We start from the raw sequence: 18,513 nt of genomic DNA on the forward strand, positions 1-18,513 counted from the left end.
ACAAACTTGGTGTAAAATTCACTGAATGGCTCAAACACAACTCAATTCTAATATTTAGCATCAGCAACTGGATCTCTGTAATGAGAATAATTAGTTTTATAAAAGGGATAGTTCATCCTAAAATAACAATTCTGTCATCATTTACTAATCCTCATGTCACTCTAAGCCCCGTTCACACCAAGAATGATAACTATAAAGCTATTAGCGTCCACACCAGCCAACGATATCATCTGTAAGCGCATGCTCGTCTGCTGCTTTAAATTATCGATCTCGTTATAGCAGGATGAGTTCTGATTGGTTGTCAATGTTTTTATCATTCATCAGCTGAAAAAAAATTATTCTGGAAGTGATTAAAACGATATCGTTTCTCTGTGCCTTGATCGTTATAGCTGTGGTGTGGATTCTCCTATTCTTTAATATTGAGAACGATTTTTAGAACTAATCTTTATAGTTATCTTTATCGTTGTCGTGCTTGGTGTGAATGGGCCTTTAAACCTGTATGACTTGTGTAACAAAGTTTGTAGATGGGGAAGAAGGAGGCGGGAACCGGCGAACATTTAAACAAAACTTTAATAATAAAATAAACAAACACAAAATACCACGACAGCCCCTCACGGACGACTGCCGCTCACAAACAACCAAAACACAAAATAAAGTCCAGGGGCCCGTTCTTCGTACGTTGCTAACTCAGTAAGCTGGATTTGATTGTTGACGATTTGGCATGATCTTGGATTATTTGATTCTTTGAAGCTCATCCCGGAGTTGCTGTCAGAGCAAGAGGTCCGTAAACTTAAACCTGCTCGGGAGCAGGCTTATTTCATGTAAACAGGATTAGACTGCATCGTTTTAAGCAGAACTTATACTTAAAATATGTCCGCTACCACCAGAGTTATCCTACTGATCCAGGGACAATAATAATATTTAAAATAATAATCATTTAAAAATGTATTTAAAGATAATATAATAATGTTGTGTAGTCTTTAATACTATAGACACAGCCAGTTTTACTCACTGAAATATTTATTCGTCATAAAATGATTACTTCATAATTGTATTCAAGTCTTACACACGTTATACAGATAATGTAGAGTTGTGCATTCATTTGAATGGTGACAGATATTATGGGAGTGGCTTGATGGAGCGCAGGGGATGCAGATAACATGATATTGACCCTTAAGAAACTTTAAATAATGCTGTCACATAACAAATCTGTTCAAATATAAAATTAAATGAATTGCTAATTGCTACGTTGAAATAAAAATGCAAAGCCTGTACAAAAATTGGAAATCATGAATATAAATAATTGGGAATCATGTAAAAAATGTAAATAAGATAAAAACACATTTCATTTATCTATTATAACATTTATGTAGTTTTGTTGGCTTGGCTGTTTCCTTATAAAAGTCCAGAAATTTGCCAAGGTTTTCATCAGGTGTCTTTTTAATTATATGATGTCATTACGTTGCTGTCTTGCCGCCAGCCAGTCGCTGCATTGCTGATCGTGGTTTCGAGTATCGATACATAGCCCCTTTTAAACCAACCCATGAACGTGCAATTATCTCAAATAACTCAATCCAGCCATACTAATCATCCTGATTAGCGCGATGATATCATCTTGGATGTGACATTTCATCTCGGATGTAATAAGCGACGTACGAAGATGGGCCCCAGGCCTGGTCCTCTCTTGTCTTGCACTGTCGTCACTCCTCCTTTTATCCTTCCGGAGCTCCTCCATGGGGCTCGAGACCGGTGAGTGGCGCAGGTGTCGTGCATTATCACTTACTCCACCGGCCCCGTCCCACTCGTCATAACATGTTTTCTTCAAATGAAGAATGTTGAAGAAGGTTAAGGTCCAGTATTGCATGGTTAAAAAAGCACTGAGACATTTTTCTGAATTATATTTTCTTTTATGGTCTACAGTAGAATGTAAGTCATACAGGTTTGGAACGACTTGAGGGGAAATGAAGTAAATAAGATCACTTACACTTTACAAACTGATCATAATCATCTTTGATATTACACCTCTATGATGATCTTGTGACCACTGTTTCCAGAGCTCCCTGGATCAGCTTGAGAAAGACCCTGTCTTTAACCCTCTCTGTCTGGACTCCAACCTTTACCCACACCTTAGAATTAGAGGTTTGCTCACCCGCTCATCACAACCATTTGGAGCACAAGGCCAGGGCCGCGGCCATCGCAGGGGCGCCAGTCGACCACCAGAGGGCTCCACACAGCGTCAGGTTAGAGGAGTAGAATGGAACAAAATGTGTAAGATAGTAGAATAGAACAGAAGATCTGTGTTGACTAGTATTTGATCTGCAGTTTGCTATAACTGGAGTTTTGGACAGTAATTTGGAGATGATAGCTGTAGAATTATTGGTATTAAAATGACTTTTGATTAACTTCTTGATGCTCTAGGGGAAATTGAAGAAATAATGCACAGTTTTATCATACCTTCATTATAAAAAACAGATATGATAAACCTCTCTGATACGGTGTCAGTAGTGTTGACATAAGTTGACCTAAATAGATGAGATGTAATCAGGTGAGGTGTTTGTCAAGCTTTAGGAACTTTCAAACACTACTCTCTACATTGTACCATTTTAGTTGAGCTCTAAATCTGAATACAAATAGTAGAAAAACTAAAATGCAAATAAATAGAGAGGAAGTGTGTGTGTTTGTGTGTGATGTTGAAAGGGGGAAATTATTGCCCCAGAGAGCAAAAACGAAACCAAGCACTGGCCTAATATTGAAACACCCACGCAAGGGGAAGACAAAAAAAAAAGAGCAAAAGGGAGAATGAAAACGATAGAGTAGTCAAAATAAACGGGTCCCTATTTTGGAACTCTCCACAATCAGACTCAACATGACCGATTTTCCAGCCACAAGGACTTTGTGATGTGACGCTATCATAAATATATTTATGATCGATAGAACGATATGCTGCAAATTCAAAACACAAAAAATTTAGTGATTATGCTAGTGCACTGAGGAACAAATGTGACAGGAGTGATTTATATTTTATATAAAGCATGCAAGTTCCACCAGTTGATAAGGAGTTTGTCAAACCTGACTCCAGCATGATTTGAGATGATCCAAAGAGCATCCTGAGCTTCAGTGGAAATGGAACATCTGATCATCAGGACAAAGTGTCACATGATCACATGTAAATTTACTCATTTGATTAGTGACCTAGAAATAGTGCAAAAACTTATCTTATGACCATTTATTATTTGTTTTTACATCATATCGTTATTTGTTTCAAAATTAGAGTTTAACCAATTTTAGGAAATTTTGCCTAAAGGGGCTAAAGCTGCATACACAGAGAAGTGTTAGAAGGTCACAATGACACTTACAGTTAGGCTTGGAGGAGAAGCTAAACAGACATTCAAGTCATTCAAGACTTTGGTTGCAGTCAAAAACAAAGCGCACCAAACAAATCCTGTTATAGAGGGGGGTTTTTTTGGATGTTTTGCTGTTCCTTACTCTCTAATTTTTCTCTTGTCATTTTTGGTTGGCAGGGTCGGCAGTCTCAGAGTCGCGTGCGAGCCACAGTGGCCCCGCTGCCTTCCATCCCTTTAAACAAGATGCCTCGCCATTTACTAACCCTCAGCCACTCCCGACCCTGTGCTCCTGCCCTCTTTTTCCAGGACAACTATGAGGAGGAAGACCCTTTGATGATCCAGTAAGGAGAAAGAGAGAAAGTATAAAACTTTCACTATAAGAGGAAATTGCACATTCACATTCACACTCACACTGACTGACACCAACAGTTTCTAAACTCCCACAGACAGGATGTTACATATTTGCACATGACCTGATATACACTTATTATATGTACAGCTAATTTGAAAAATATATTTGCTATACAAATTTGGTTTACTATTCAGAGAACACTGTACTGTGCAATGGAGAACAGTACTAAATTTAGATTCTCTCATCTAACGCAGAGCAAGTTTTAAACACTCAATATACACCTTAAGCTAGCTATACAGACCATACCTTATTTCTAACAAGACGAGGGCTGGCTAGGTTAAGTCAATTGCTCGGTTTTCAGAATACAGTTTAGTAGTGCAACATCAAAGCTCGATTTATCTTCTTAAATCTGAAAAACATTACAGCACAGATTAAATAACCTCATTACTACTCCAAATAAAAACTTCAGCAACTTTGAGACTGACACTGCAAAATCAACCCTCATATTTCAGACACTCAGTACGGAAAAAAAACAAGCTGTTTTGTTACCCTGATATTTGAAATTAAACCAGTCCTCATAGTAACTAGCATGATTTCACTCTTGGAGACGTAATTAAACTAACGTTGTTCCATACGGTTTAACAAAGCCTGCACCGCAACTGGGAAAAAATATATAATTGCGAACTGCTGAGGCTGCAAAAAGAAATCAAACACAAAACCACAGAATTGTAAAAAGACAAGAAGAAAGGCTGTTTAAAGAGAAAGAACTGCCTTCTCAGTTTAAATGCTGTGGCTAGAAGGCTCTGTAGAGAGTTGAGGAGGAAGAAGGCCAGAGTAGTGGAAAAGTAGAGCCATTGTCTTCCTTTATGGAAGCCTCCAGTGCAGCCCCAAGGGAGACACACTGTACTCAGCTGAGCAGGAATTCAAGACCTTCAATGAGTTACAGAAAGCGAAGAGAGGGGAAAAGAAAGAAAGAGGTTGCTGTCTAGCCCCGTGACCTCTTAGAACAAGGTTCAGCTTTGGAGGCGCTGGTTTAGAGTTGCGAGAGCTGTGGGACGTGATTCTGAATGCAGACTGAGGTCAGAGCTCTAATATTACTCAATGGGCCTCTCTTACTAGACCCCATCAGTATTGCCTCATTAAGTTGTCCGCCATTTCACCCACCTGGCACCGCCTACGCCTTGTCTTTATGACATCATGCTGAGGTTTGGCATTGTGCAAACGGCACAAAAAGCAGACATAGAGAGAGGATCTCACGTCATTTTCCCCTCCTTTTTCATATTTTACGTTCACGATTTCCTAACTTTTTCAGCTGTTATGAAAGAGATTCAGTAGGGAGTTTTTCTCTTATTTTGAAATTGTTTTCCAAATGTCTCTCTACTTCTGGTTAACTAATGTTTAGCCTGCGTTAAGAATATTCATTGTAATAATTTTTTTAGTTTTTAGTCTTGTTAACACTTTTTATTTATATATATATTACTTCTATATTTTTATTAACACTATATTATAAATGGTTTGAAAATTATTAATCGATGTTGTTTAATGTTTTGCTGTTGCCCTTTTAAAAATAAAACACCTTAAAAATGACATTTTACATGAGAATGAAATCAAACAGGCACGCCTAAAAGTTGTAAAAACTGGATGGGGGAGGAAAAAAATGGTAATAATCCATTAAAATAAAACTGTTAAAATTTGACTATCATATTTTTTTAAAGGAACGAAGTTAGCAATCTCAGTTTTTAAAAATCAATATAACTACATAAAACATACAGTAGATTAACAGTATAATTTATATTTACTATACCTTAATGCTGTCTATATCAATTATATTAATTACACCAAGAATCAGTAATAAGGGTTGTCAAATTTTTTTTTAAATGAAATGTTAAATATTTGTTAATTATTTCCCAATGTGCATACTACAAACTTTTTGTTAAAAGTTAATTTGATGTATTTAATAATACACATAGGTGATTAATGCAAAAATGATGTTCAATGATGTGTACTTCCAAGTACAGTACAGATTTTATTTTAACCTATGAGATACTTGTATTTCAATTTTAGTTGAAAGATGTAACGAATGCACTTCCCCATCATTTGCTTCATACTTCAGAGAACAACAGCTCAGTTCTGTTTTCCGTTTGGTTATCCAAACATCAAGTGGCCAGCGGAACGAAAACATAAACGGAACATTCAAGAAAACAGGAACTAGTACAACATGAGAAGTGCATCCAAACTGAACCAATGTATACCTTTTTTTTTATTCACATGATGCCAAAACTGAAACTGATAACATGACCTCCTTAAAACACATACACTATTTAAAGCTCAAGTGGTAACATAGGTCTCTAAATAGAAAGCATCTGTTTAGCATGATGAAACAAGTTTGCAAAAATGTTTGCTTGTCTCAAATATTTATTCAGTATGTTTGTATTATATCCAACAGCAAGTAACTAAATAAACAAATAACTGTCAAACTAAATTAAAAACTATACCGATTGCAAATGATGATGATAAGAAAAGAGGGGAAAAGAGGTGTTGTCAGTCCACTTCCTTTATTATTACCTATGAGTAATCCGCTGTTAAAATTAAACACTGCAACCCAGTATGATGGTAAACTATGCTTTTTAAACAAGTCAGACCTTGGATCAAATAAATGCATTCTTTTTAGATGAAGGACTCTAAGAGCACTAAACGTTGAAAAAATACAGCAGAATGTGATGAATAGATCAGATTTTGGCGGTCCGCTCAAAAGAAAAAAAAACTGAAAGAAAAGACTTGGGGAGACTGGAGAGAGGACAAAAGGAAATGAGTGAGAGGGCGAATGAGAAAGAAAACAGGACAGGGAACAGTCTGTACCTTCACACACTGCCAGGCAGACACATATTAACTCAGCCAACATTTAACTCCCATTTGAAGTAAGGCCCCTATTTTACACAGATGGTTAATATTCACTTTGCATCAGGATTATCCCTCAGATGTCAGACACTGTTCAGGACAACAGAGGACTAGATGAATAAGGGACTGAGAGTGAAGGCTCGGGCATTCAGGGTGATTTCATGCCCTGTTTACAAACAGTCCAGATGTACATGTACTTGTACATTTTTGGAAATGGAAAAGTAAGAATAACTAGAGAATTCTCTTGTACTATAATTTTTATTATCATCGTCATCATGTTAAACAACAGCACAGCTGCTGACTCATTCACATACATATAAAACACACACTCATAGCAGTGGATTAGTATCCTTTTGCTACAATCCCCATGCAAAACAATTCAAGGTTTGTACGTGCAAAAACTGACCTTTTTGTCTTTGCACTTTAACCATTAAATTACATCTGGTAGATAACGTTCACACAACAACACTCGATTCTCCAGGGAGCCGAGTGTTATGACAAGTGCTTCATAATCTCTTCCGATACAAAAGTCACAGACTCAAATTTACAAAAAGGATTACTTTGCCCAAGAAGTGCAAAAATCTGGCATGTGCCAGTACAAGCCCTTTCAGAGGGCATTATCCATATAAAAGTTTTGTACAGTCTTAGCTCTCAATCATTTTGACAGTCAGTGACTATATGACTGAGGTTTCAATCCGAGCACTGATGCTGAGCGCTCCCTTGTTAACCATAAACACATTTCCTTAAATTAAAGATCTAAGGGTTAAGGAAAAGGAGACCAGACTGCCTAAATTGAAAGGTTAGGTCAAATGTCACCCAAGTTGTCATAGATGATGTCTGGAGACTGCATGGTAGGATGCCACGCATTTGGAGGTGGCTGATGTCTAGATACTTTACTGTAAATCTCCACATTTCCTGCACCAGCACCTCTTCTGCCACCTTCCGTGCTGTTGTGGCTGTTGCTACTGTTATTGTTGTTCAGGTTAACACTGCCTTTAATTTGAGGCAACGGAGGAGGGTCTTTCTTGGGCAGTGCTACTTTGCCTGGTTTGGGTGCTGTGACAGGTTTGGGGCCTTTTGGTCTGGGCACTGGCAGTGGTTGTTGAGCCACCTCGTGACCTTGAGGCTCCTCCGTTCCCCTGGTTCTCCAGGGATGCATTTCCAACCGTGCTTCATCATAAAGCGTGATAATAGGCAGTGCAGATCCAGCACGTCCCTCTGGCTCATCGTAGATGTGCTCTGTAGGACCTCCATCTGCAGGGTGCCTACTTTGCCCATCGAGTCCCAATCCCACTGTCCTCTGAACCAAGTCCAGACTGATCTGATCATAGATGTCTGAATAGAATGGATCAGGCTTGATGCCTGGGTTGCGGCTACCCCCATCATCGCCAGTCGGCCTGAGACGTGGGTTAGGAGTGGGCATGACTTTGATACTGTCTACCGGGTCAGAGTACAAACAGTCTCCTGGGCTGGGCAGCGAACGGACCGAGTCAGCAGGCTCCGAGTATAGACTCCCTTGGTCCTCTAACAGATTTTTGGACCCACGTGGCATGGGAGATCGCGGCGGGGTCCCACCAACGGGAGGTGGCGGCTCTGGAAGGCTTCGGCCCTTTAAATTTTTCCCATCGTTCTCCTTTCTACCAAAGACACCATCTGCAGACCCAGGCTTGCTACCACCAGAATCTCCATCTGGTTCACGACTGTTTGCTTCTGAGATGGCAGCACGGATCTGCTGGAGAGCTGGGCAGTCTGAGTCTAATGATGGACAACTTTGGTGTCGTTCTTCAGCTTGGGCTTTCTGCTCCCGAATGGATTCCTCAACAATGTGGAATATTTCATTTCCCTGCTTTGTCTCGAAGGTGAAGCTCCCCGGCCCAGATTCACATCTTCGTCCGGCTTCAAAAGAGAACATAACCTGCAGAGAATGTGACAAAGTGTTTGGGATATTTTGTTACTTTTGTTTTATTCACTTATGCGCATGGACATTAAACTTGCTTTTTGAATGAACCTTCTTTAAATAAATATCATCATGTTATCAATATTATTTTAGCATTATTTATATACTACTACAGACTTAATTATATAGATTGTTTTATTAGATTATATATTATATTTTCAGTTTTTATATTAATTTTAGTAGTTGTATTAAGTGTTTTAGTTTTATTTATTTATTTTCAAAAATTTCAGTTTTTATTTGTTAAAACATATTTTTAACAGTTGGGGAAAAAAGGGACCCAGCACACTGGGCTTATTAATCTTTCCAGTCACATTTTATTTTGGGGACAAATTCTCAATATTAACTATTAACTACAACTTTTGCCTCAAACTCTTAATTTTCTACTTATTAATAGTTAGTAAGGTAGTTACGTTTAGGTATGGGGTAGTATTACGGGATCTAAAATATGGCCCTGCAGAATAAGGAATTAATATATGCTTTACAAGTACTAATAAACAGCCATTATTATGGGTGCTCCGATCAGGATTGTTGAGGCCAATCCCAGAAAGCAGTATCTTCCGATACGATCACCGATATAGATCTTTTTAAAGCCTTCTTTTTATCATGTAGAATTATTTATAGTGATGATCCAATCAAGATTTTTAGACATTTATGCAGGGCCTGAATTTCATTTTTGAAAATTAATTCCCCTCTTAGGTGACTCTTGTGAAGGGGGATTTTTTTTAATTTGAGGGGTGGAGAGGGGGATTTTTTAGACATTTTTAAAAAATATATATTTATCTCACTTAAATGTTTGATCATGCACTGCATTTTTGTTTTGACAACCGTGCAATTGTGGCACACTAGCTTACACACAGCACAAGCCTGATTTCGTGAGCTGTATGTGAGGCGACCTTTTACACCAGGTTCACACATACTCCGTTTGCAGTGTGTATGCAGTCCATGTGCAGTACGTAAGCAGTGCAGAAGCAGCACGGACTGTGCTTTCACACAGGAGTCTGCAACTGATCCAGGGATGTTTACAAACACCACATTTATCCATTATTTTGATGTCAAATCCAAAAGCATTGTGATTCTTTTTTTTACACAGTACATTAATACAATCTTTCATAGACGTGTTTAAATGCAATAAATATAAGAAACACATTATTCAATGCTTTATTCTAGATTGATATATTAAGTTGCTCAAGCAAGTGGCAAAACATTTAAACTACTTTTCTTACATTATCACACAAATCCAAAACTTACCATTGACAGAAACAGTCAGCTCTACTGCCTTTTCTTTTGCATTTAATTCTTTATTACAAGCAATCCTGCGGTTCATAAAGAGTTTTGTTTTACTACCTCCACGAGTGCCATCTATTATTGCCTTATCTAAAAGTGCTCTTTTCCTTTAAAGCTAGCAAAAAAGCCATAGCCTATGTGTTGACTGTGAAACATAGTAGACTTTAATTATAAGCATTTATGGTGTAATTACCGGTACTACATTTCTGTGTCAATCCATGTTCATATTCACCGCAATCAATGATGCTGAGCGCTCCCTTGTTAACCATAAACACATTTCCTTAAATTAAAGATCTAAGGGTTAAGGAAAAGGAGACCAGACTGCCTAAATTGAAAGGTTAGGTCAAATGTCACCCAAGTTGTCATAGATGATGTCTGGAGACTGCATGGTAGGATGCCACGCATTTGGAGGTGGCTGATGTCTAGATACTTTACTGTAAATCTCCACATTTCCTGCACCAGCACCTCTTCTGCCACCTTCCGTGCTGTTGTGGCTGTTGCTACTGTTATTGTTGTTCAGGTTAACACTGCCTTTAATTTGAGGCAACGGAGGAGGGTCTTTCTTGGGCAGTGCTACTTTGCCTGGTTTGGGTGCTGTGACAGGTTTGGGGCCTTTTGGTCTGGGCACTGGCAGTGGTTGTTGAGCCACCTCGTGACCTTGAGGCTCCTCCGTTCCCCTGGTTCTCCAGGGATGCATTTCCAACCGTGCTTCATCATAAAGCGTGATAATAGGCAGTGCAGATCCAGCACGTCCCTCTGGCTCATCGTAGATGTGCTCTGTAGGACCTCCATCTGCAGGGTGCCTACTTTGCCCATCGAGTCCCAATCCCACTGTCCTCTGAACCAAGTCCAGACTGATCTGATCATAGATGTCTGAATAGAATGGATCAGGCTTGATGCCTGGGTTGCGGCTACCCCCATCATCGCCAGTCGGCCTGAGACGTGGGTTAGGAGTGGGCATGACTTTGATACTGTCTACCGGGTCAGAGTACAAACAGTCTCCTGGGCTGGGCAGCGAACGGACCGAGTCAGCAGGCTCCGAGTATAGACTCCCTTGGTCCTCTAACAGATTTTTGGACCCACGTGGCATGGGAGATCGCGGCGGGGTCCCACCAACGGGAGGTGGCGGCTCTGGAAGGCTTCGGCCCTTTAAATTTTTCCCATCGTTCTCCTTTCTACCAAAGACACCATCTGCAGACCCAGGCTTGCTACCACCAGAATCTCCATCTGGTTCACGACTGTTTGCTTCTGAGATGGCAGCACGGATCTGCTGGAGAGCTGGGCAGTCTGAGTCTAATGATGGACAACTTTGGTGTCGTTCTTCAGCTTGGGCTTTCTGCTCCCGAATGGATTCCTCAACAATGTGGAATATTTCATTTCCCTGCTTTGTCTCGAAGGTGAAGCTCCCCGGCCCAGATTCACATCTTCGTCCGGCTTCAAAAGAGAACATAACCTGCAGAGAATGTGACAAAGTGTTTGGGATATTTTGTTACTTTTGTTTTATTCACTTATGCGCATGGACATTAAACTTGCTTTTTGAATGAACCTTCTTTAAATAAATATCATCATGTTATCAATATTATTTTAGCATTATTTATATACTACTACAGACTTAATTATATAGATTGTTTTATTAGATTATATATTATATTTTCAGTTTTTATATTAATTTTAGTAGTTGTATTAAGTGTTTTAGTTTTATTTATTTATTTTCAAAAATTTCAGTTTTTATTTGTTAAAACATATTTTTAACAGTTGGGGAAAAAAGGGACCCAGCACACTGGGCTTATTAATCTTTCCAGTCACATTTTATTTTGGGGACAAATTCTCAATATTAACTATTAACTACAACTTTTGCCTCAAACTCTTAATTTTCTACTTATTAATAGTTAGTAAGGTAGTTACGTTTAGGTATGGGGTAGTATTACGGGATCTAAAATATGGCCCTGCAGAATAAGGAATTAATATATGCTTTACAAGTACTAATAAACAGCCATTATTATGGGTGCTCCGATCAGGATTGTTGAGGCCAATCCCAGAAAGCAGTATCTTCCGATACGATCACCGATATAGATCTTTTTAAAGCCTTCTTTTTATCATGTAGAATTATTTATAGTGATGATCCAATCAAGATTTTTAGACATTTATGCAGGGCCTGAATTTCATTTTTGAAAATTAATTCCCCTCTTAGGTGACTCTTGTGAAGGGGGATTTTTTTTAATTTGAGGGGTGGAGAGGGGGATTTTTTAGACATTTTTAAAAAATATATATTTATCTCACTTAAATGTTTGATCATGCACTGCATTTTTGTTTTGACAACCGTGCAATTGTGGCACACTAGCTTACACACAGCACAAGCCTGATTTCGTGAGCTGTATGTGAGGCGACCTTTTACACCAGGTTCACACATACTCCGTTTGCAGTGTGTATGCAGTCCATGTGCAGTACGTAAGCAGTGCAGAAGCAGCACGGACTGTGCTTTCACACAGGAGTCTGCAACTGATCCAGGGATGTTTACAAACACCACATTTATCCATTATTTTGATGTCAAATCCAAAAGCATTGTGATTCTTTTTTTTACACAGTACATTAATACAATCTTTCATAGACGTGTTTAAATGCAATAAATATAAGAAACACATTATTCAATGCTTTATTCTAGATTGATATATTAAGTTGCTCAAGCAAGTGGCAAAACATTTAAACTACTTTTCTTACATTATCACACAAATCCAAAACTTACCATTGACAGAAACAGTCAGCTCTACTGCCTTTTCTTTTGCATTTAATTCTTTATTACAAGCAATCCTGCGGTTCATAAAGAGTTTTGTTTTACTACCTCCACGAGTGCCATCTATTATTGCCTTATCTAAAAGTGCTCTTTTCCTTTAAAGCTAGCAAAAAAGCCATAGCCTATGTGTTGACTGTGAAACATAGTAGACTTTAATTATAAGCATTTATGGTGTAATTACCGGTACTACATTTCTGTGTCAATCCATGTTCATATTCACCGCAATCAATGCGCTGTTACTTTAATTTTGCACTTGCAGCACAGCAAAAATAGACTCCGGTACTACATTTCTGTGTCAATCCATGTTCATATTCACCGCAATCAATGTGCTGTTACTTTAATTTTGCACTTGCAGCACAGCAAAAATAGACTCGGTGCGGAAACGATCTCTGCACTGCTGCAGACCGCAACCGTGTGCAGTGTGAGCGGTTTAATCAGTTATCATGAGCGCTAGGGCTGAACGATTAATTGCATTTGCGATAATATCGCAATATGAAAAAACGCGAGTTTTACATTTTTCGGTAACGTGAAACGCGAGAGTAAAGAGGTGTGTTGGACTGGAAGATCAGATCAGTGAATGAAATCAAAGGACGGCGAGAGAAAGCATAAGGAGACGTCCACGCTCTTTTATAGCTCTCGCAGTACTTTGATGACACACACCCATCGGTCTAAGCAGCGCTGCTTCAAGTCGAGCGCGGGCCATCAGCAGAAAAAAAAAGAAATAAAACAGTAAACAGCCAAAGGACGTAACTTAGAGTGGGAGATGGATCGGTTTGTGAAAGCGAAGAGAAAAGCCATAGATGAAGTTGCATAGACCCAGGCAGGTGCTGGTCATTCAAAAGCTAAATGCAGAAAATATGACGAGGCATATCTTGCTCTCGGCTTCACTCACCGTGTCTATACCGGACGCTACAGTTGTCACGTCGCGCCACAACAGTCAACACTGAACGCGACAAAGCGACTGTTGCAAATCATTTTAACTTTGTGTCAGTACGTCATAAATAGAACAAGGCATCAGTTTACAGTTTCTACTGTATTTTGCCACTCGCGTCCGGTGTAGACACGGTGTTTAATGTCGTTGGTGAGGAGGAAAGCCTGTGTGTGTGTGTGTGTGCCTTAGCGGACAGCATGAAACCCACAAAAAATAAATAAATAACAGAGAGAGAATAATAATAATAACAACAGTTATTCTCTCTATGCTATTTTTCAATGTTTCAAATTATGTTTCAATGTTTTTTAAATTAAAAAAGCATTAATTTTTCATAATGTTTAGTGAATTTTTTTTTTTATAGGTTTAAAGGGGAGCGCGACCAAAAAAGTTTGAGAACCACTGGTCTAAAGTTAACAGACAGTGTTTAAAAAGTGCAGTCCACATGTTTGCATATGTTTATTACAGTGACTCTGAATTACCTAATGTAGTGTGGTAAAGCAACAGATTTGTTTTTATATTTCTGCAATCTACTTTAGTTTGTGTGATCTGTTACTGACTTGCATATTAATGTTTACACCAGGCTTATTTGTCAGTGCTTTATGTTGTCATAATTATGACATGCTTACAAGGTTAGAAGTTCAACAAATCCATCAATATACTACTGTGATTGTAGTTAATAAAATAAAAGTTAATAAAAATGTCATTCATATCAATTCATGCATCACCTAATTTCATCGCAACATATAGGCCTGGCCTACAGAAAAGAACAGGTTTAATCTATCTAATAGTGTGTTGGTCATACTATACAATGATTTATAGCTTGTCTTTGTTGAATAATACAGAACATAAAGAGCTTTAAAAAATAATTGCATATTAAATCGCAATCGTAATATTGGTAAAAAAAAAATCGCAATTCAATTATTTTCCAAAATCGTTCAGCCCTAATGAGCGCGGAAAAATACGCACCGCATACACACTGCAAACAGAGTAATGTGAACCTGGCCTTATGTGTGTGTGCTGCGAGTGTGCATGAGTGCACGTTCTCCAGCAGAGAATCATTACACTACTTAATGATTATTAAGCAAGAATTAAACAGAAATGCGATTGATAAACTTTAGTGACGATGCGACACTGCCTCGATTGTGCAAGTGACAATTCCTGTGTCAACTGTGCAGCGTGCAGCTCGCTTATAGCGCAAATGCGATGTGATTTGAAGCCATTTGCGCATTTTGAGAGAGTGCACGCGGTGATTCGCTCGCGCTGTTTGTGAAATTATGTCTCACAGAAAGTTTTCAAATTACTTTATAAGTTATTTAATGAAGAAATATGAATTGCACCTCACCTTCAGCATTATAATTATTTTACACCCCGCTGGACAGAGTGTGCCGGTGTCGCTGCATGTCATGCCAAACCTGACGGCAGGCGCATCATCAGCTTGAGATCGTTTTTTTTTAGATCAGCCTTTATAGAGACCACCGATCAAACATACCAAAGCGATTATCGGCCGATAGTGATTGGTAGCCGATCAATCGGAGCACCCCTAGCCATTATGCTAGTAATATGCATGCTAATAAGCAACTAGTTAAGAGTGAAAATTGGTCCCTCAACTTAAGTGTTACAGTCTTTTCAAACCATCATGACCTGCATTCAGTAGTCATTCACCGCATTAGCTCTGCCTTCCACCCACTCATAAAGGAGAGAGGAAGGCCAGCTTCCTGTACCAAGGCAGTTTCTATAGTAATGACAGAAAGCAGAGTTGGAAACAACAGTTGCTTAAATTCCTGCTTTATATGTCAACTGTAGTGTGAGGCCAGCTGTCTGCAACTATGTTGGGTTAATGCAAACAGAAGTTAGATTAATTTAGACGCACTGTAAGCAGTCTACATTATAAGGAATGAGATTGCGAGCTACGCATTTACAAAGTCAAGGCTAAGACTGAATGCAGTCAGAGTTGAAGGTCATCCATCACCTGTTACCATCCCACAGAAGAGATTCAGTGTCATGCAATTGATCATTGTTAATAATTCACATTGATTTTTATTGGTTTGAAACCTCAGTGTGCTTTAATTGAGGACATTTCAAAATCAGAAGTGACTAAAACTCACCCTGTCTCTTCCATAGCGCCGGAGAAGCTTGTAGGGCCATACAAGTAAATGCTTTTTAGTCTTGGGGTCCTTCAGGATAAGGTTGTCCACATTAGCCCTAAGCCAGTAATTACCAGAAAGACCACAGCGCTCTGATGCTTCTGTCCTCTGGACACTCACCCAAAACTCATTAACTGCAAAACAGAACAGATTCAAGTTAAAGTGTGTATATGAAATTCCTTGTTCTGAATTTGGTTCAAGTTTACAGTAATACCACAGGTCAGGTATAATTTTGTATGTGACTCAATGACAAAAAGAAAAAAACCATGATAAAGAAAAGGAAATCTCTTTATAAAATCAACTCTACAGCTGCAGTCCGCAAGTCTTGCCTCTTTGTCGTCGTCTCTATTTGAAACCTCCAATTGCAGTTATTTGTGGAATTGTGCATCAGACGGATCCTCAGCGTGGATGAATCTAATGTTTTGAGGAATATGTGTGTAGGGATGCAACGATTATAGATTTTGTTGGTATGATTATTGTCTGAGGAATAATCACGGTTTTATGATTATGACGATTATTATGCATTTATTCATTTCCCAACATTACTAATGTATAAAATCACATGAACACTTTTTAGATATTAAAGTGTTATTTATTGCTGGCTTTTGAAACAGAAATAACACAGTAACCAACAATACAGCACAAAATAATAATAAATAAAAGGCTGCGAGTGTGCATGAGTGCACGTTCTCCAGCAGAGAATCATTACACTACTTAATGATTATTAAGCAAGAATTAAACAGAAATGCGATTGATAAACTTTAGTGACGATGCGACACTGCCTCGATTGTGCAAGTGACAATTCCTGTGTCAACTGTGCAGCGTGCAGCTCGCTTATAGCGCAAATGCGATGTGATTTGAAGCCATTTGCGCATTTTGAGAGAGTGCACGCGGTGATTCGCTCGCGCTGTTTGTGAAATTATGTCTCACAGAAAGTTTTCAAATTACTTTATAAGTTATTTAATGAAGAAATATGAATTGCACCTCACCTTCAGCATTATAATTATTTTACACCCCGCTGGACAGAGTGTGCCGGTGTCGCTGCATGTCATGCCAAACCTGACGGCAGGCGCATCATCAGCTTGAGATCGTTTTTTTTTAGATCAGCCTTTATAGAGACCACCGATCAAACATACCAAAGCGATTATCGGCCGATAGTGATTGGTAGCCGATCAATCGGAGCACCCCTAGCCATTATGCTAGTAATATGCATGCTAATAAGCAACTAGTTAAGAGTGAAAATTGGTCCCTCAACTTAAGTGTTACAGTCTTTTCAAACCATCATGACCTGCATTCAGTAGTCATTCACCGCATTAGCTCTGCCTTCCACCCACTCATAAAGGAGAGAGGAAGGCCAGCTTCCTGTACCAAGGCAGTTTCTATAGTAATGACAGAAAGCAGAGTTGGAAACAACAGTTGCTTAAATTCCTGCTTTATATGTCAACTGTAGTGTGAGGCCAGCTGTCTGCAACTATGTTGGGTTAATGCAAACAGAAGTTAGATTAATTTAGACGCACTGTAAGCAGTCTACATTATAAGGAATGAGATTGCGAGCTACGCATTTACAAAGTCAAGGCTAAGACTGAATGCAGTCAGAGTTGAAGGTCATCCATCACCTGTTACCATCCCACAGAAGAGATTCAGTGTCATGCAATTGATCATTGTTAATAATTCACATTGATTTTTATTGGTTTGAAACCTCAGTGTGCTTTAATTGAGGACATTTCAAAATCAGAAGTGACTAAAACTCACCCTGTCTCTTCCATAGCGCCGGAGAAGCTTGTAGGGCCATACAAGTAAATGCTTTTTAGTCTTGGGGTCCTTCAGGATAAGGTTGTCCACATTAGCCCTAAGCCAGTAATTACCAGAAAGACCACAGCGCTCTGATGCTTCTGTCCTCTGGACACTCACCCAAAACTCATTAACTGCAAAACAGAACAGATTCAAGTTAAAGTGTGTATATGAAATTCCTTGTTCTGAATTTGGTTCAAGTTTACAGTAATACCACAGGTCAGGTATAATTTTGTATGTGACTCAATGACAAAAAGAAAAAAACCATGATAAAGAAAAGGAAATCTCTTTATAAAATCAACTCTACAGCTGCAGTCCGCAAGTCTTGCCTCTTTGTCGTCGTCTCTATTTGAAACCTCCAATTGCAGTTATTTGTGGAATTGTGCATCAGACGGATCCTCAGCGTGGATGAATCTAATGTTTTGAGGAATATGTGTGTAGGGATGCAACGATTATAGATTTTGTTGGTATGATTATTGTCTGAGGAATAATCACGGTTTTATGATTATGACGATTATTATGCATTTATTCATTTCCCAACATTACTAATGTATAAAATCACATGAACACTTTTTAGATATTAAAGTGTTATTTATTGCTGGCTTTTGAAACAGAAATAACACAGTAACCAACAATACAGCACAAAATAATAATAAATAAAAGCCAAACAGAAGTCCATCTCTCCCATTGGAATTAAAAAAGGTGACCTCTGCTCTGTAAACATCCATGACAGTATTTCTCTTTTGAAAATAACAAATGGAAATAGATCACAAAAGTATTTCATGTTTTCAGTTTGTACCTTAATTCTTTACATTTCTTTTGGACCTGGGGTAGAGACTTTGTAAAACATGGTGAAAAAAAATTATTGTTGTTTTTTCTCTTATGAATAATACTACAACACGGATAGTAAATAACAAAGTTAATGAAGTAGCCTATTATTAATATACGACTAATATTAACTTTATTTGTCCCACAGGGGAAACAGTTACTAATGATGGAAATAAACTGAAATATTGTAATC

The 18,513-nt window shown here is 38.5% G+C and overlaps 3 protein-coding genes across 3 annotated transcripts in view; 1 reads left to right on the plus strand and 2 right to left on the minus strand.

Moving 5' to 3' along the window:
• Positions 1–4,984, plus strand: part of m1ap (meiosis 1 associated protein) — a 55,299-nt gene extending 50,315 nt beyond the window's left edge. The window contains exon 9 of the mRNA XM_016269449.1: positions 3,522–4,984. Within this exon, the coding sequence (XP_016124935.1) occupies positions 3,522–3,689 (168 nt within the window). The 3' untranslated portion in view covers positions 3,690–4,984. The remainder of the gene's footprint in view (positions 1–3,521) is intronic.
• Positions 4,985–6,843: 1,859 nt separating this feature from the next.
• Positions 6,844–8,529, minus strand: LOC107583329 (docking protein 1-like). Its single transcript, XM_016269504.1, has one exon. The coding sequence runs from the start codon at positions 8,504–8,506 to the stop codon at positions 7,400–7,402; it is 1,107 nt and encodes a 368-aa protein (XP_016124990.1). The 5' UTR covers positions 8,507–8,529; the 3' UTR covers positions 6,844–7,399.
• A 1,577-nt stretch (positions 8,530–10,106) lies between these two features.
• The window catches only part of dok1b (docking protein 1b), a 26,758-nt gene continuing 18,351 nt past the window's right edge, over positions 10,107–18,513 (minus strand). The window contains exons 4-5 of the mRNA XM_016269450.1: positions 17,454–17,626; positions 10,107–11,288 (exon numbers count right to left, since the gene is read on the minus strand). Coding sequence (XP_016124936.1) covers positions 10,179–11,288; positions 17,454–17,626 — 1,283 coding nt within the window. The 3' untranslated portion in view covers positions 10,107–10,178. The remainder of the gene's footprint in view (positions 11,289–17,453; positions 17,627–18,513) is intronic.

This window comes from Sinocyclocheilus grahami, unplaced genomic scaffold, assembly GCF_001515645.1.
Source record: "Sinocyclocheilus grahami isolate Dianchi unplaced genomic scaffold, SAMN03320097.WGS_v1.1 scaffold52.1, whole genome shotgun sequence".
Lineage (NCBI taxonomy): Eukaryota > Metazoa > Chordata > Actinopteri > Cypriniformes > Cyprinidae > Sinocyclocheilus > Sinocyclocheilus grahami.

What these genes read in the sequence shown, in the direction of transcription:
- LOC107583329 (XM_016269504.1), bottom strand. Translation starts at nt 8,506, where the DNA reads ATGTTCTCTTTTGAAGCCGGACGAAGATGTGAATCTGGGCCGGGGAGC.